Genomic DNA, 19,628 nt, shown 5'->3' with positions numbered 1-19,628 from the left:
TATAACAATAAAAAATATCTATATACATTAAATGTCGGTAATATCACTGTCTTTTCATTCTATTAAAGTAATTTTTTTTAAATATATATATATCATATTAATCAATGAAAATAAAATAATTATTAAACAGTAATATTAACAATACTAATCACTAAAGAAAGAATTATCTAAGCGTCGTAGTGATGAGTGATTCAATAGAGTCAATTTTTCATGAAGCAAAAATAAAATCATAATAATTTATGTAACAAAAAACAATGGAAAATAAAAAATGTCAATGAATGTACTTGACAATATTGACAGTTTGTCTGATAAGCATACTTATTTATCATATTGAAAACAAATAATTATTTAATATTAATGTGTATCAATAAAAATATAAATTACTCACATTTTTCCTCGGTCAGCCATAATGTCAAGATTTTCAATTTTACGTTCACTATTTTATTATTGCTCAATAATATAAAAAATAAAATTCTATAAGACCGAATTTTTTTACTTCTGGATTCTAACTTTGTATTTCTTCTACTTGGATACAACTGAAAGCCGTCTTTGGTATTTTTTCTCAACGATGATAATGAGATATAAATTACACAGCGTGAAAACCAAGTTTTATAATGTTTAATATCAATTGTCTTGAGCACATTGACATAAAGTCAACTGTCAGTATAATACACAATAAAACCCACGCATTCAAAATACATTTATATGCGTCTATATTTTTTAATAATAATACATGTATTCACAGGTGACAGAATATAAAAAAAAAAAAAATAAATAAAAAAAAAAATGATACTTGAACGCGCGCGCGCGCGTTTCTCAATATTCTTTCCAGTAGCGACTATGTTATAAAAAAATTAAAAAAAAAAAAAAAAATTATATACCAATCAAGACTTAAAAAAAAAAAACGGCTAATAAAAACCGTCCGGTATGCCCCGATGACCCCCCTTGTTCCAAAATGACCTCGACTCACCAATTGATGATAGGAATCGTCTATTTTTTTTTAGCTCTTCACACACAAAAAAATAAATGAAAAAAAAAAAAATTAATAATGACAAAATTACGTATATTTTTACATTAAATAATATTGGAATTGTATTGTCGTCTAACTGGCTGTTAAGTATCAACGTAAACAAACGTGATGTAATTAAATTTGTATCGTTCTATAATAATGTTCTATGACATATATATTAATAACAAAAACAACAACAACTCGCACTACGAAATTTTTCGTCAATTGTTGACACCCGAATGTCATGCTCCGAACTGTATATAAAAAAAAAAAAAATACGAGAGTTTCACGAACAAGTATCGACATCTACTGGAAAAATTATTAACAAATTATATTTTCTCTTTTGTTTTTTTTTTTTCTTTTTCCATAGTTTAAATAAAGAAAAAAAATATATTAATTATTATTTGTTGTTACTGTTTATTGTTAATAATTATTGATTATTTTTGTCAAATATTAGAAAAATTGTTAACAGAGTTTTGTTGATTGTCGTGATTTTTTTGGTAATTACAGATTCCTATAGTTGTGGATATTTACAAATGTAAACTCAAGGTCTTGTCAAAGAAGAATTTCTCTCAAATAAAGAAAAAAAATACAAATAAAAGAGATAAAAAATCATGGTCTTATTGAACAATCATTGAAATTGATTAAAACAGTAGGAGTATAATAAAAATCAAATGAGAATGTTGAATTTTTAGCTTGAAGTGTTGTTTACAATAAATTTTTTTAACAAATAGCCAATCTCTGTATTAAACTATGTACGTACGTCACTGTATCACTGCATGAAACATCAAGACAAAAATGGTCAAATAAAGTGTTAGTTTTTTTATTGACAATATTTCTTGAGTTATTTACAAAAAAAAGAAAAAATTTTTTGATAAACTTGTGTCATTGTAAGAATAAATTAAATTTAAAAAAAACAAATCAAGTTAATTTACATTAACAAATATTTACATTAATTTCTGATATGTTCATGTAACCTAAAAATTAAAAATAAATAAATAAATAAATAAAAACAAATAATTATTAAAAATAAAAATGGCTGTGTCTGTTAATGAAATATGTGAAAACACAAAATTAGCTAGAGACATGGCATTGACTGGTAACTACGACACATCTGGAGTATATTATCAAGGTGTTATTCAGCAAATCCACAGATTATTAGCAACAATTGTTGATACAACAAGAAAAGCAAAATGGCAACTTGTTCAACAACAAATTGCAAATGAATTTGAAAAAGTAAAATCATCAGCACATACATTGCAATTATTTAAAGTTGATGTAAGAAGTGAAAGAATGCTAGGTAAGATATTAAATAAATTATATTATTATTCATTAAATAATATAAACAATTTATAAATTATTATAATATTTAATAGGCTCAGCATCATTACAATATGAGGAACCAACAAGAGATGCAGCATTATGGTCAAGTGGTAGTATGGGATCATCATGGGGTGTTCAAACACCTCGTGATCTTGATGTATGGTTACCACCAACACCAACCGAACAAAAAACATCAGTTAAATCACAAAATATTAATCGTAAACAGCTTAATCGTCCAGGTTTAAAAAAAACAGTAACAACAGCTAGTAAAAAAAATGATACTAAAACAACAAATAATAAAAAAGATGATAGTAGTAAAAAAAATTTAAAACGTGATGATAAAGAAAAAACAGAAAGTGAAAAAAATGATGTTGAAGTTGAAGAACGTAAATTTGAATCAGCTGGTAATGATAAAGATCTTGTTGATGTTTTAGAACGTGATATTGTTCAAAAAAATCCAAATATACATTGGGAAGATATTGCTGATTTACATGAGGCTAAACGTTTACTAGAAGAAGCTGTTGTATTACCAATGTGGATGCCTGATTTTTTTAAGGGTATACGAAGACCATGGAAAGGTGTATTAATGGTTGGACCACCAGGTACTGGAAAAACAATGCTTGCTAAAGCTGTTGCAACTGAATGTGGTACAACATTTTTTAATGTATCATCATCAACATTGACATCAAAATACAGAGGTGAATCAGAAAAACTTGTACGTTTATTATTTGAAATGGCAAGATTTTATGCACCAAGTACAATATTTATTGATGAAATTGATTCATTGTGCTCGAGAAGAGGATCAGAATCTGAGCATGAAGCATCAAGAAGAGTCAAGTCAGAATTACTTGTACAAATGGATGGAATTAGTTCAAATAGGTATTGAATATATATTTTTTTTTTCTTTTTGATTCTATGAAAATTAATTAAATTTATTCTAATTATAATAATAATTATTATTTTTTAATTTAGTGATGATCCAAGTAAAGTTGTCATGGTACTTGCAGCAACAAATTTCCCTTGGGACATTGATGAAGCATTGAGAAGACGTTTAGAAAAACGTATTTACATTCCCCTCCCAAATCGTAAGTAATTTTAGTATGTATATTCAAGTAAATAATTATTTTAAATAATCATAGGCATGAGAGAAAACACACTCGGTGCAAAATAGATACATGTTTATTAATCAAATAATAAAAATTTAATTACTAAACTCACCATTGCTGAAGTTGATGACTGTTGTCGTCATCTTCGTCAGTTTGTCTCATCCAAATTTATTCCATCTGAAACAATAATTATTTTTTTTTTTTATCAACAGGCGAAGGTCGTGAAGCATTACTTAAAATTAATTTACGTGATGTTAAAGTTGATGATTCAGTTGTACTTTCTGAATTTGCTACAAGACTTGAAGGATATTCTGGAGCTGATATTACAAATGTTTGCCGGTTAGTTTAAAAATAATTAATAATTTTTAAACAATTTATTTAATTAAATTTTTTTTTTTTTTTTTGAAGGGATGCATCAATGATGTCAATGAGAAAAAAAATTGCTGGTTTAAAACCAGATCAAATTCGTCAACTACCAAAAGAAGAATTAGATTTACCAGTATCATCTGATGATTTTCATGAAGCCATTGACAGATGTAATAAAAGTGTTTCACAAGAAGATCTTGAAAAATATGACAAATGGATGAATGAATTTGGTTCATCATGATATATATTTAGAAAAAAAGAGTCTTCCAATTTAATATTATTAATTAAGTTGATAATTTTTTATCTATCTTTAATTAATTATTTTATATTTTATTTATCTTATTTGAATGCCATTTATATGCCAATATCATTGTTAAGAATTTTTTAAATATTGTTTTACTAATTATTTTTATTATTATCATTTATTTCTTCTACTTTTTGACGTATTCCATTTACAATATTTTGGAATTAATTTGTTGTTTTTCATTATTTTAATAGATTTAAAAAAAAAAATTAAGTTATCCAATTGTCTGATTTTAAATAATTCTTTATCAATGAAAAATAAAAAAAAGTTACCATAAAGATTAGTTAATTAATTAAAATAATTTTTCAATAATTATCATGGAAAAAATAACGCCATCGTATAAAAGAACTTTCCCAAATTCCAACAGCTGATGAGAGAAAAATCTACTTTAAATCATTGTACATATTTTATTTATCATATTAAATACTACGTGCAAGAAGACTAGAGGTCTTCTTGAATACGTGGAACTAGAGTGGGTATAAGTAGAAAGTGGTGCCATCGATGGACTGTCTACTCAGAAGTATACCAACATTAAGTAGAACAAAGATCAAATATTTATCATTAAAATAACTGATAAATAATTAATGAAGTAGCGAAAAATAATAAAATGGCGAACATTGTAGCTGGTAGAATTGCTCTTGTTACAGGTAAGTTGTATTACTAACTTGAAGAAATATATAAATAAACAACAAGTGTTGCATTGTGATATTAATTTATATTTTTGTTATATTTATTTAAAGGTGGTGGAAGTGGTATTGGCAAATCAACATGTCGTATTTTGGCAAAACAAGGAGCAAGTGTTATTGTTGCTGATAAAAATTTATCATCAGCTGAAGAAACAGTATCAGAATTATTTGGTTCAAATCATCTACCACTTGAACTGGACGTTTCAAACAGTACAAGTGTTAATAATGCTTTTGAAAATACAATTAAAAAATTTACAAAACCACCGTCTATATTAATTAATTCTGCTGGAATAACAAGAGAAAATTTTATACTAAAAATGAGTGAAAATGATTTTGATAATGTTATTAATGTTAATTTAAAAGGAACATTTCTTTTAACAAAAATAGGAGTTAATTTAATGATAGAATCAAAAATAAAAAATGGATCTGTTATTAATATTTCATCAATTATTGGAAAAAATGGAAATAAAGGTCAAGCAAATTATGCAGCATCAAAAGCTGGAGTTATTGCATTTACTAAAACAGCTGCTATGGAATTTGGAAAGTATGTTTTAACTAATTTTTATTTATTTTATTTATTAATATTTTATGTAATAATTTTTTCTAGACATGGAGTAAGAGTTAATGCAATTCTTCCTGGAATGATATCAACACCAATGATTGATACAATACCAGAAAAAGTTATGAAAATGCTACATCCACGAATTTCACTTGGACGAGTTGGACAACCAGATGAAGTTGCTGAATTGGCATTATTTTTAGCATCTGATAAAAGTTCATATATCACTGGTGCCTCAATTGAAATAACAGGAGGATTTTTTTAGTTGAAATATAGAAAATTATTTTGTAAAATAATATATTTTTGGCTACGTAGTTTTTTTTTTATTGAGTTGAATAAAAAAAATGCAAGAAAGATTTTCTGATTATATCATCTTGATTGAATTAATTATTTTATTTAAATATTATTGTTGTTTTGTTTTTTTATAATTATAATATTTTAATATTTGAAATTTACCACTCTTTTTCGCTTTCAGAAGCCATGATGATTAATGTTCACCCAGCTCGACAATAGATGGCTAAACATTGTTATTAATTATATTATGAATAAAAACAGTCACACGAAATGAATACGTGTTTGCATAAATATTAAATAATCAGGGCATATTTTAATCAAATTATTCAATTAGCAATTGATGATTTATCTAGATATATTATCTGTTATATCGTATCATCAATCATAAGCATAATTTATTTTACCTATCTTGATTTTTTTTTTTTTGGTATCATCATAATTCATAAGTGTGCATTTGTGTTGTAAATAATCGCAAGTTAATTCACGTACTAAACAAGAAAATTAATTATTAAAAATGCAAATATTATCAAAATTTAATTTAAACAATCAAAGAGTAGTCAATGTGATGATGTTTTCTATTTTATCGTTATGGGTGAGTTAATTCATTTGAAAAATATTCAAGGTCAACTAATCTCAAAATATTTACTTTCAATAAGTTTATTTAAATTTAATATTAATATTAATTTTAGGAGTGGATTAACATAAGGTTTACATCAAAATTTCCGAGAAAAAAAATTGATAAATATTTCCTTGAAAATATATTTTGAATTGGAACAATTTGATGCTTAAAAATTCAGAACGAGTTGGACGAATTAGACTAATATATTTTGGAATTAGTAATCAAAACAAACACAATCATCATGAAAAAATCAAGATCACATAAATGGTGATTTAATCTTCAAGAAAACATGATGACTGATGAAACAAAATGACATCAAAGAGTTGTTAATTTATTCTCAATTTGGCATATTTAAAGATTCACCAGTTGAATATTAATTAAAAAAAAAAAAACAATGTAAAAATGTCAAAGAACTATTGGTTGATTTCTAATTTTCAAACAAAAATTTAACAAAACAATTATTGATGATGGAAAATATAAAAAAAACAAAAGAACTTCAAGGATTAATTTATAAAGATTTTTGATGATGCAGCAGTAATTTTATGAGCTAACAATTATGTCGAAGAAAATAACAATGTATTATGCTGCAGGTAAGGTCATTGAACTATTCAAAATAAACCTTCAAATAAAAATACCTTAGTTTTAAAAATAATAGTATGACTACTTGGTCTATTACATAATTTAGTAAAAAAAAAAAAGTTCTTCATTATAATGATAAATGTATTTTTTTTTTTTTTTTTTTAGATAAAGTATTCGTCATTGCAAGAATGAATTGTCAAAAAATAAAAATAAAAAAAGTCGGTCATATCCGGGAGTCGCCTTGGCCCTCGAATGCACTGACTTTCAAAGCTACAAACGACTTCAGGTCATTACCCTCACATCAAAAAAAGAAAAGAAAAAAAAATACATTTTCCTATACTTAAAAAAAAACTGGCCCTTCATTTGGCCTCACGTCATCACCTGAGAATTAATCAAACTTTCACCAGATTTTTATTTTTTTTTATTTTTTATAGCTATACATTGATTCTATTACGTAAAATGAGAACAGAAAATCATTTATACCCTCTAAAAAAAAAATTAGAAAATGAAAAATAACAAAAAAGAGCTTAAAATACTTTTAAATATAAATATGTATCATAAGTTTTTATTTTCTAAAAAAGAAAAATATAAAAATTTATTCTTGTTTTTTAAGCCTTTGATATTTTAAAAATAAATTTTTTAATTTATTTTTTAAATGATAATTATTCTTTTTATAAAATTTAAAAATTTACACAATATTAAAATAATTACAATGCAAATTTCTACAGAGAAAAAATTATTTATATATTTAAAAAAAAAAAAAACAGAAAAAACAATTTAAATACCAAGCATGCATTTGATTTAATTTTTATTCATTTATTTTTTTTTCAGTGTTAGTTTGACCTGCATCTGGTGGATTATGTAATGTTTAGAATAAACGATTCTAGGTGAGTTGAGGTGAGATATGAGAAGAAGAGAAAGCTGAGATTTTTTAATATAGATATAGGTATATTATTTTTAAATAACCGAGAATGCATTTTGGGTCTATGGCCTTGCCAGCTTGCCTACTGTCTCCATATTATGAAAAATACATCAACATATTAAAATTCAAAAAAAAAAAAACATAATAATAACAAGGCAATTGTATGAAATTTACTACTGCCTTGATATTTTTTGGGACACACGTGCTTTTGGGTCATTGTCCATCAACCCCCCTAACATTCTTCTCATGTAACTACCAAAATATCCAATTTCATTTGCAATCTTGTTTTTAATTTCATAACTACGCTTTTAGAAAATATCTTAAAATAATTTTTTTTTTTATCTTGAATTTATCAATTAAATCTTTGCATTTTTTTCACTATTGTTAGAATAATAATTTTATATAAATTTATTTTATAAAAATAAGAGAATAATATACTTATATATTTTTTTTTTAAATTAATTTTCAATAAAATTTTCAAATCGTGGGTGGATAAAAATATATTGACACACGAAGAAAGCTTTCATGCATTCTTTTTATATATATAATATTTATTTTTTTTATAAATGCATGTGACCTGCGTGAAAGTGACTGTTGCAAACACGCATATAAAATTTACTTGTGGCTTTTTAAATGTTTATTTTACTTGACCTAAATTATCTAAATAAATATATACAAAATTTCCAAAATACATATCAAGATTATTTAAGCTCCAATAGCTTCATCATAAACAATAATAATTATTTAATTATTATTTATAAAAATAATTGGATATTTAATATCGTTATTTTAATTATTATGACTATCTTCGTTAATTTATATATTTTATCATTATTAATTTATAATTGAACAAAAAAAAAAATATTGTTTACTTCAAGTATATATTAAAAATATATTTGTTTATTATTATTACTATCAATTATTTTTGCTTTTGTCAATATATAAGGTTGAATAACACACTTGATCTCCCTCCAATATATATATTTAAGATACATCTTGAAGTGGTAATTTTTCAAAAAATACGTAAACATAAACTTTGAGCTCTATCACGATAGGACCACGCAAACTCATGTTGTATAGTAATATATATATATATATAAGTGTTGCGAATGAGCACCATCAACATTTTTATTTTTCTTATATATTATTATTATTATTATTGTTCCTTTTTTATTCGGCTTTACTACACGTGGCTTGTAAAGTGAGATAAAAAATGCGCAAAAACAGTGAGACGACTAAAACCGGAGGACTAAAATGATAAAGAAAAAAAATCAAATAACAGAGACAAATATATTGTGCGCGCGTGCAAAAGACTTTAGCCATCCGTGAATCCTTTGGATCTAATGATGAAGAATCAAGTATAAATATTATATACACACACGTGTGTCCTATCAACACTGATTTAATATTTAATGTTTTTTTTTTTTTTTTTATTCATCATTATCAATTGCTATCTTGTATAGTAATTTTATAAGTTAAAAAAAAATAAATATAATAATAATAAAAATACTCCAATAATACATATAAAAATGTTGCTGCTCCAAAGTGTAAACAAAAAATTGTAAAGATATTAATGAAAAAATAAAAAAAAATAATAATAATAATAATAGACAAGATGGAAATAAATAAAAAAAAAAAAATAGTTTTGGCCATGAGACATGTGTCTGTGTGTCTTGTTTCTCTTTCTTTTGCCATTTTCAGTTTCAACCGACACCGATTGTGTCGGGTTCTAAGGTCGTTGTGGCATAGCTTAAAACAAGTCGCGTTGAGATTGGTCAAGGTACGAAGTCGTACCATACACTCTAAATCGTTTTTCCCCCACTATTATAACTAAAATCATCATTCCTCTCTCATCTCTCATTTCCCCTTTAATCGTTTCTCTATATCATTATCTTTTTTCCTTATCTACAACGCTCTTTTTCTCTCTCTCTCTCTTCAGAAGCTTCACCACATTACACGCGCAACTTTTAACTAAACAAAAATTCTCCTTCATCCCCTCAGCATCAAAATCATGATCCCAACATGGCTGCTTCTCATTTTATTTATCAAATTTTCAACCCTATACTATTTTTCAACCCTCATATGTATATTTAAACCGAATAATTTTCCTTCTATTTTCATGTTTAATATATTTGTAAAATAAATGTGCTTATTTTTACTTTTACTCCAATAATATCAAAAAAATTTTTTGCCAATTATTATTTTATCAATTTTTAAATTATATATTATTGATATTTAAAATTGTATTAAATAAATTATTATTTTTTATTAGCGGATGAAAAATAAATAAAAAAAAAAAGGTGCTCAATGTATCCTCTGGCAAATGTGACCAATGCTCCAAAGTTTTTTGGCTGGTTTTGAGGCGATCGAATATCAGTAAGGTTTTCTACACGTGCAATTGCCTTCACCACTGGGTCATTGCTCTTCCAATGCTTTTGCCAACTACACCGACAAGTATAACATGGTTATACTCCGACACTTGTCGAATTACTATTATCATTATTATTTTTTTTTTGCCAAAATTCGTCTGTGCATTATACTGCACAGAGTATAACCAGCCAACTGGAAATTTTTTGCATTCACAGTACCAGTTTACACAACAAATTTATATTCTAACATTATTTTTTATTCACAATTTTTAGTTAATATTGTATAATTTTTTGTGATTATTTATGTATGAATGAGTATGAAATTTATTAATAAAAAAAAAAAAAAAAAAATTTCAAGTATTATATATATTAAAATGATAATTTTTAATTTATTTATTTGGCAATATACATGTGTCATTATGATTATTTCACATGGCAAATTGACTCAAGGCTATCGTAGGTGTCCTTTTGAGAAATTTTTGCAAATTTTTTTTTCTCCTATAATATATTTTTTTTTGTTTTACGCTTTCGAAATACATTTATGATACCGGTGACGTTATCCTTCAAATTATATATGTTCCAAAGAACAAACAACATGTAAAATATATAATAATATATTTTTCTAGGCTTTTTGTTTTTAATGGTGTGATAGGTATAAGAATAACTTTGCGCAAACTAAGATAAAGAAGAGACAGAGAAAAAAAATTTTCGATATAAAAATGTTGTTATTCGTTTGATCATATATATATAGCAAAGGAGAAGAAGATAAAAGGAGAGAAAAATACGAGTGAAATTATATTTGAGAGGCACGTGTCACCCTTTTCTTATTTCGACGCAAAAAAATTTAAGAGAAAAGGTCGTCAGTGAAAGAATACAAGAGCTTTCCAAATGTTAACAATTTTGTCAACTATATACAATATAAATTTTCATTGGTATATATATATATTAATAACAACAATAATAATAATAATATCACCCGAACCCGGTCAACAATTTTTATAAATTCGAAACACAACAAATGACGAAATATATAAAAAAATATATAATCAACACTCAGTTGCCTGTCTCAACGGCATATTTATAAATATATTTTTATGACCGATAATATAAATAAACAATATCCATATACTTGGAATTGAATAATTTTTTTGATATATAAAAAAAAAAAAATTAATAATAATATTTACCCATTAAATAACATTATGTATTCATTGCTCGTAATGTGTCAAATGGCAAATAAAATAAATTGACAATATCAATTTTTAATTTACAAAACAAAATAATATTATTATCATCATCATCATCGTCGAGGTCATTATGAAATAAAAAATTATTTATAATAATGTCAATCAGAGTATATGATAATGTAACACTAATTATTGATGGCTAAATAATAAATCAAATTGACTCAAGATGTGAATGAAGAAGAAGAAAGAAAAATTTAGAAATGAGTATAAGATAAAAGCGAAAGATGCAAGAGTGCAATTGTGATGTGCATCATAGTCATTAGACATAAACATAAACACACGCACACAAACACAGAGGCACATTTATAGAAATGCAATGCAAGAGAGCACAGAGACAGAGAGAGAGAGAGCAAAGTTGTTGGGTCTGTCAATGACGGAATGAGTGTGAGCATCGTCAAAACTCATGTCGTATCAAAAATTTTACCCTTCTGTTATTTCGTGGAGGCGGGACAATAATAATTTGCGAATAGACGATCTAAAAGAGATAAAGAATGACACAAGAAAAAAAAAATTACATGAGAATAAAAAAGAGATAGTTAGAATTAATCAAAAATAAGAGAGCCAAAGACAGATTAACAAAATAATTTTTTTAAAAACGACAAAAGGGGCATAGAACGATAAGATGTGAATTTAGTGTGTGTGTGTGTGTAAATGCACGCGCCAAAGGCAGTCGACAGGTCACCGTCGACGTCCTTTATGTACCAACTCGTTTGTATATTTTTTTTTTCTTTTTTTTTTTGCCCCCACTACTATAAAAAATGAATATTGTTATCTCTTTTGCACGAGTGTCGAGGTTACAACTTGTCTGTCTTTATTCAATGTGCACGCGCGGTCACAACAGACAGAAACCTCATCGACTGCCTCCACGTGCCTTAAAATTCTAGGTCGTCAGCATCGCGTGGATTTACTGTGTATATGTATGTATTTGTTATACAGTCACTAGTAGAGGGGAATATATATTCACAAGTTCGTAAAGAGTAAGCAAGCGCTTTACTTCAGTTTATTTTATTATTGAGGGTCGTGGTGATTCGGTTGATCTCGTGTACTGTCGTTGGAGTAGGGGATGAAACATTTGGGATTGGTCATCTTGAGGTGGGTCCTTGTGTGTATCTTCGTGTTTTCGTTCTTGTTTTCATTTTTATCAAACCCAATAACGTATTAGTGAATTTTGTGAATTCAATGGGAACACATCGTTCTCACAAAAAAATATTAATTTCAATAAAAAAAATAAATAAAAAAATAACAAACTTTATTTAAATAATCAAGTAAACTATTTTAATTTTTAATTAAATTTTTATGTTTTTCTTTGATTATAATTATCATTTATATGATAATTACCCTTTTTTTTTCTAAATTGTTTAAGTTTTAAATTATTAAGGTTTTTGTGACTTGAAGGAAAAAAAAAAAAAACTAAGACTTTTTTGGAAAAAAAATTAGTTTTATATTATCCATGTGGACAATAACTTTTTGTGTAAAAAAAAGTGAAATTAAACATCATTCAACGATAATCAATAGAAAAAGGTGAGATAAAATTTTCGTTGTTGTTTATTTTTTAATAATAATAATTTATTCAACTAAAAAAAAACGAATGGAAAAAATTTAAATAATCATGCTTGATGTCATCAATATATATTTATAATAAATTGAATTATTTTTCCTCGTTTTTTAATGATAAATTATTATCAACTTTAAATAAATAAAAAATACAATCTTCATCAATTACATTTCATTATTTAAAAATTAAATAAATCATGTATTATTTGTCTATTAAAACCTGCAATTTTTTTATTATGCATTTTTAATGTCGCGTGTATGTTTACGACGATACTGTGTATATAATCATCTCTCTCCCTCTCTCTCTGATACACTCGTATACTATTTACCTATATGAATGATGAAGATATTCTCAAGTCGTAAAAAAAAAAAAAAGAAAACGAAAAAAAACAACCCCCATAAATATTTCTAAAACGCGCAACACTTACTACGCAATCGAGAATAACTCCCCTTGATTTTAGAAACCCTCCGAAATAAATGTGCGTATACGAGAGACACAAAATTTTCGGCAACCGATCAATAATCCAAATATATAAATATATAAAAAAAATATGCCTATTAAAAATTCACCTAAAATATATATAAACATCCTAAAATTAAATATTTTAAATATATAAATTTCATTCACATTGTCATCAGTCATCATGATAATAATAATCATCATGATAATAAAAAAGAAAAAAAAGTGGGATCCATAAAGAGAAAGAAAGAAAGAAAGAAAGAAAATAAAAAAAAAAAAACGCGCGAAAAAAAAAAGTAAATAAATAAATGAAAAAAAAAAAAAAAAAAAAAAAAACGTAAATAGTAAAATGAAAATATTGACGAACTACGTCATGATAGAAACAGAATTCCCCTATTGATATCACAGAGTTGTACTTACATAGTATTAGTGTTAGTACGGTTCAATGATGTAACTCGACGTCCTTACCGTGCGACGAGTTGGACGAGGTCGGTGATCGCTGAAAAAAAAAAAAAGAAAAAATTTGAATAGTACTACACGTGGAGGTTGTCGAATTGGTTTCAGCAATATTTCAAGTATCATATTATATGTTTTATCATGAGCAGAATCCCTGATCATGAGGCACAGCTAAAGCAGCGCGTGTAAGCAATTTTCCCCTGTTCCCTCACTTCACCCTTCAAGCCCATAAGTTTATCTCACCCACCCACCAACCCTACCCTACCCTCTCTATATCCCTCTCTTGCCCCTTTTGCCGGCAAGCTACACTCACTACATTTACTCATTATATGTATGTATGTATATAAAATACAGTCACGGTCTCTTGATTTCGCCCCTCACCTGCCCCTACCATTGTTACTATAAAGTAATAAAATTTTTTATATATATAAGCGTTTATTTTCAATCTCATAAATGTACATTACACATAAACACCTTTTTTTTTTTTTTTTTTGTAATAATTTTTTCGTACATATACACTGACGCATCGATGTATCTACACTTTTTTTAATGACTTGATTTTTAAACTCACGTATCTATATATAAATACATGGAGATATAATAAAAATGATAAAGTTTGTATAAATTAGAAAAAAAAAAAACCCAGACCTTGCTTTTGTCTATTTTTGTAAATATGCTTGATGATAATGATTATTTATATATCTAATAGTCATGACCTAGGAGTTTTTCATAGCAGAGTTTTAAAAAATTTTGTTTGTATTTATTTTATGTATCGCAAGTAATTAATGCGTGTTATGGAGCAAGGTGTAAAAGATTACAAATAAATTTTTGTATAGTAATTAAAGACGGTAGTTAGAGAAAAAATTGAGCTTGCGTCTGATTTTTTTTTTAGCACAAAGCTTTTTTTACTTTTGGCAATTTTTTGAATGTTTCTTTTTTTATGATTGTTTTTTTTTTCTTGTTGTTTTAATTCCGGTCTTGGTTGTTCCCGTGGGTAAGAAATAAAATCCTGATAGAAGGTGGGCGGTTTTAGGCTTCTATGCGCCTGTGGTGAAGTATATATATATGAAAAAAAATGAAAAAAAAAAAAAAAAAAAAGTGGGAGCTGAAGAAGCAACGAAAATGTACAAGAGAAGGGAGAAAAAAAAGAGGGCCCTCTCAGCTTGTGTAGATTTTTCGGGGTATCGCTGGGCAATCATACTTTGAAATACCACAGTCGCAACGATCCTTTACTGGAGATACCAATGGGGCTTTGATACCTCAGTCAAAAAATCGTTAAATTATATCAATATTTTTTTTTTTTTGTTGTTATTAATTATAATCAAATGAATGTATGTTCAAGTATTGACAATAATATATTAAAAAGTTATGAAATAAATTAATTGAATTAATAATTAATATTTTGTTTATTTTTTTTCTGTCTGTTATAGATTGTCAGTTAAATAATATATTGAAAAAAAAGCAAAAATGGTGGGTTATTATCAAACGGAGCAAATGCCAGTTTGTGATCAAGCATCACAAATGCCAATAGCAGTACCAACATTGGATCCAAATAATAAACCAGTTAAAAGTCTTGTATGCAGTCCTGATTTATCAGTATTTTCACCAACAAGTGGTGATCGTATTGCAGTTAATAATTCAAAAAATGATGATAAATCATATCAATGTTTATTATGTCAAAAAAACTTTGATCAAAAATTAGTATATCAAAGTCATTTACGTTCACATGGTAAAGAAGGTGATGATCCATATCGTTGTACAATATGTAGTAAAACATTTGCTGTACCAGCACGTTTAACACGTCATTTTCGTACTCATACTGGTGAAAAACCATATCAATGTGAATATTGCAATAAATCATTTTCAGTTAAAGAAAATTTAAGTGTTCATCGTCGTATACATACTAAAGAAAGACCATATAAATGTGATGTATGTGATAGAGCATTTGAACATAGTGGTAAATTACATAGACACATGAGAATACATACTGGTGAACGTCCACATAAATGTTCAGTATGTGCTAAAACATTTATACAAAGTGGACAATTAGTTATACATATGCGTACACATACTGGTGAAAAACCATATGTATGTAAATCATGTGGTAAAGGTTTTACATGTTCAAAACAACTTAAAGTACATACACGTACACATACTGGTGAAAAACCATATTCATGTGATATATGTGGTAAATCATTTGGTTATAATCATGTATTAAAACTTCATCAAGTTGCTCATTATGGTGAAAAAGTATATAAATGTACATTATGTCATGAAACATTTAATTCTAAAAAAACAATGGAAATGCATATTAAAACACATGCTGATTCAAATAGTAATGTATCACCAAGAGATTCACCAACAATTGAACCAGTCATTGAAATATCACATGGTATTGGAACAACAACAACAAATAATCATATAAATAATAATAATAATCATCATCATAATAATAATTCAATGAGTAGTGATGCAAGTAGTACCATTAGCAGCATAAGTAGTAGTTGTAGTACAAGTAGCAATTGCAGTGACAAAGAGAATAACAAGACTGATGATATAAATACCACTACCATTACAACGACAACAACTACCACACCAATTTATATGCAATCTAGAGATATATCATATTATTTATATCAATCAAGAGATCATCAATATAATAATCAAGGACAAAATTCTGGTGGAGTTAATCCAGCTTTATTGGCTGCTGCTGCTGCTGCAGCTGCCGCAGAAGACAGAAGTTTTAATCAAACTCCATCACCAATTCCTCAACAACAACAACATTTCCAACAACAATATTCTCCACAACAAATGCATCAACATCAGATGACACAACAACAATCTGAATCTAATAATCACCATCATCATCAACAACAACAACAACAGCAACATCATAATCATCATCAACAACAACAACAACAACATCATCATCACCAACATCAACAACAACAACAACATCATCAACAACATCAACAGCAGCAACAACAATTATCATCATCACCACCACCACCAATGCCATCATTTTTATTTATAACACCAGAAAACATCACAACACCAGCCTATACTCAATACAACAATCTTCATGTTAATGATTTAAATGATAATTGTTCATTACTTAATTTACCTGGCAATGATGCCAGAAGAAGAGTTGAAGCAGCACTTGAAGCTGTTGAAGAAGAACAACAAAGAGTTGAATATTCAACATTAACAACAAATCATGCAAAACAACAAATTTTAACACCACCAAGTAGTAATCCAGTTAGTCCAGCACCATCATCACCAGATCCATTAGATCTTGTATTACCAATACGTGAAACACTTATATTACCACCACGTAAACGTTGTAAAGCAATATTGGAATCAATGGAGAGCGAAAGAACTGAACTTGCATCACAGAGACACAGTTCTGTTATACAATTTGCACGTGCCTCATAGTGCTCATTTTCATTGTAATAATCATTCATTATAAGACTAAATATTAAACAATATTCAAGACTTTATTTCCGTGAATAGTTTTTTTTTTTTTTTAATAGATAAATTAAATAATTTGTGCCGAATATTATTATATACGATTATTACTGATTTTAAATCGTAAATTATTATTATTATTATTATTACTATTATTTAAAATTTATTGATACAAATTCGGTCAATTAAATTTAAATACTTTTGATTTATTATTATTATTATTACTATTATTATTATTATTTTTAATGTTAATATTAGTATTAAGAATGTTGTAATCGAAGTCAAATTTTTTCAGAGCTATTTATTATGTCCCATTATTTTGGGACAATGTTTGAACGTAATTGTGTGCGTATGTGTGTTAACAAAAAAGGAAAAAAAAAAAGAAAAAAAAAATCTCGTAAATATTATTTTATTAGTTATTATAATTACTAGACTTTTTTTTTTTTTTTTTAAATAATGTTTTATTTAAAATTTATAATCGACTCGTTTGGTTCGATGTCCTTGTATTCCTGCCCTAGTGGCAATCAACAAAAGAAAAATAAAAAAAAAATATATATAGTATATATATTTAAAAAAAAAAGAAAATGATATATTTAATAAAATTGTTATTAAAAAAATCATGGCTAGAGACTAAAAAGCACCAAACGATAAATATCTCTGTGATATAACAACTCCCATACTACCAGAGTATTGAGGGTAGCTGAGCCCACTGCCAGTACAAGCTAAATAAATATATATAAATATTAAATATATATATATTTAATATATTTTATGAAAAAATGAATAAATGAACAATTAAAAAAAATAAAAAAAATATATATATAAACTCTGCTACTTTTCTTGCAACAGTAAAATAAATTATCGATTTTAATTTTGTCATATATTGTTAGAGAATGTTCGTTGGCGCATCAGACTGATCATGTGTACATCTGGCCATTTTTCATTGGCAATAAAAATATAAAATTCATCATTCTAACAAATAGATTAATAAAAGTATATATATATTATTAATTATTATTAATAAATAAGAACAAAAAAAAATAATACAATCAATTGGAGAAAAAAAAAAAAGAAACGAGTCATCTCTAGAATCTTCGCTCATTGTGCCACACAGTGCCTGAATTTTAAATGATATCTTATTTGATGATTCTAGAGTTATCCATGACAAATATAATTGTTTCTTATATTATCTTTATAAATATTAATATCATTTTTTATTTATTTATTTATTTTTTACTTTTTCAAAAATTTCTTGCATAGCCAATCATTATTATATTGTTTTTTAATTTTTAAGTTTGTTTTCGTTTTTGGAATTTTTTATGAAAAAAAAAATAATAATAATAATAACTTTTTCATTTGTGTAAAAAAAAGCTCTTTTTTTTCCATTCAAATTTTAAATTTCATTCGTATTTATATATATGTAATAATAATAATTATTGTAATGTATAGTGTGTAATATTGAAAACAAGGTTTTCCAAAAATTCTCAGGTAATACATGCTCTACAGTTATTATTGTGAGTTTATTAAAAAAATAAAAAAAAATATATAAATGATGAATATATATAAAGAAAGAAAAATATATAATACTGGTTATAGAGAAAAAGAGAGTTGATTTAGATTAATCGACTTGAGTGGATTGGTGGTCCCAGTCGTTGAATGCACCAAAGTTGCATTCTTGCGTGCATTGAACTCACTCGTTTTACCTTTCGGCTTTTGTCCTTCAACGGTTTCGGTTATTCAGTCGAGTTGGCTGAGGCCTCAACCAACTTCAGACCAAAAAAAAAAAAAAATTTATAAAAATTTCATGTGTATATAGAAACTTTCAACTGTTCTTTTTACACTCACACACTCACATCGACTGAAATCATCTTGGTCCTCTTTTAAACTTCATCATAAATTTATAATATAATATTTTATCATCATCATCATTATCATCAACAATTAATATTATATAAAATTATAATTTTTAAATTAATAATAGTTTAATTCTGCAGTATGCATATATACAAAGACTGGCAATAGAAAAAAAAAAATAAATAAATAAAGCAAATATTAACTGTAATGAATATTAGTTTAGATTAATTGCAAGTGTGAATAGCATGTTACAAAAAAATCATTAATGATGTGTGTTGATATTTTATTTTTAAGTAGTTTTTGCCTCATCACAATATAATATTTAAAAAAAAATAAAAATGAATGATCAATCAAGTAAACTAAAACAAATACGTTGTTCGATTTTATTATATTTCATAAACTTAATTATTAATAATAATAAAAAACAAAACACTCGCCATTTTTTTCCATGAA

The 19,628-nt window shown here is 26.3% G+C and overlaps 4 protein-coding genes and 1 long non-coding RNA gene across 16 annotated transcripts in view; 4 read left to right on the top strand and 1 right to left on the bottom strand.

Moving 5' to 3' along the window:
* The window catches only part of LOC122854370 (TLD domain-containing protein 2-like), a 102,649-nt gene that overhangs the window by 71,115 nt on the left and 11,906 nt on the right, over positions 1-19,628 (bottom strand). For 5 of the 10 annotated variants that reach the window (XM_044155041.1, XM_044155080.1, XM_044155107.1 and 2 more), the window contains exon 1: positions 389-838. In XM_044155041.1, the coding sequence (XP_044010976.1) occupies positions 389-408 (20 nt within the window). In that variant the 5' untranslated portion in view covers positions 409-838. Of the gene's footprint in view, positions 1-388; positions 839-970; positions 1,266-3,550; positions 3,616-13,817; positions 13,897-19,628 lie in introns of those variants that run through there. The other 5 variants (XM_044155023.1, XM_044155032.1, XM_044155049.1 and 2 more) reach the window with 3 other exon arrangements.
* LOC122854507 (katanin p60 ATPase-containing subunit A-like 1) lies at positions 1,409-4,383 on the top strand. Its single transcript, XM_044155252.1, has 5 exons — positions 1,409-2,309; positions 2,386-3,211; positions 3,305-3,417; positions 3,651-3,777; positions 3,847-4,383. The coding sequence occupies exons 1-5, from the start codon at positions 2,045-2,047 to the stop codon at positions 4,043-4,045; spliced, it is 1,530 nt and encodes a 509-aa protein (XP_044011187.1). The 5' UTR covers positions 1,409-2,044; the 3' UTR covers positions 4,046-4,383.
* LOC122854537 (estradiol 17-beta-dehydrogenase 8-like) lies at positions 4,422-5,709 on the top strand. Its single transcript, XM_044155285.1, has 3 exons — positions 4,422-4,755; positions 4,849-5,338; positions 5,402-5,709. Exons 1-3 carry the CDS (start codon positions 4,716-4,718, stop codon positions 5,616-5,618), a joined length of 747 nt encoding a protein of 248 aa, XP_044011220.1. The 5' UTR covers positions 4,422-4,715; the 3' UTR covers positions 5,619-5,709.
* Positions 5,895-8,674, top strand: LOC122854541. Of its 2 annotated transcripts, none has more exons than XR_006373979.1 (3): positions 5,895-6,239; positions 6,337-6,856; positions 7,677-8,674. It is a non-coding gene; the product is annotated as an uncharacterized LOC122854541 (long non-coding RNA). The 2 variants fall into 2 exon arrangements; XR_006373978.1 differs by lacking the exon at positions 7,677-8,674 and adding an exon at positions 7,011-7,363 and having other exon boundaries at positions 5,911-6,239.
* LOC122854472 (Krueppel homolog 1-like) lies at positions 12,322-18,301 on the top strand. 2 transcript variants are annotated; one of them, XM_044155157.1, is made up of 2 exons: positions 12,322-12,904; positions 15,284-18,301. In XM_044155157.1, exon 2 carries the CDS (start codon positions 15,321-15,323, stop codon positions 17,286-17,288), a length of 1,968 nt encoding a protein of 655 aa, XP_044011092.1. In that variant the 5' UTR covers positions 12,322-12,904; positions 15,284-15,320; the 3' UTR covers positions 17,289-18,301. The 2 variants fall into 2 exon arrangements, with proteins under 2 accessions (XP_044011092.1, XP_044011102.1); XM_044155167.1 differs by lacking the exon at positions 12,322-12,904 and adding an exon at positions 14,974-15,184.

Source organism: Aphidius gifuensis, linkage group LG1 (genome assembly GCF_014905175.1).
Source record: "Aphidius gifuensis isolate YNYX2018 linkage group LG1, ASM1490517v1, whole genome shotgun sequence".
Classification (NCBI taxonomy): Eukaryota; Metazoa; Arthropoda; class Insecta; order Hymenoptera; family Braconidae; genus Aphidius; species Aphidius gifuensis.
The sequence above is the reverse complement of the archived record's forward strand: the minus strand, read 5'-3'. Positions and strand labels throughout refer to the sequence as shown.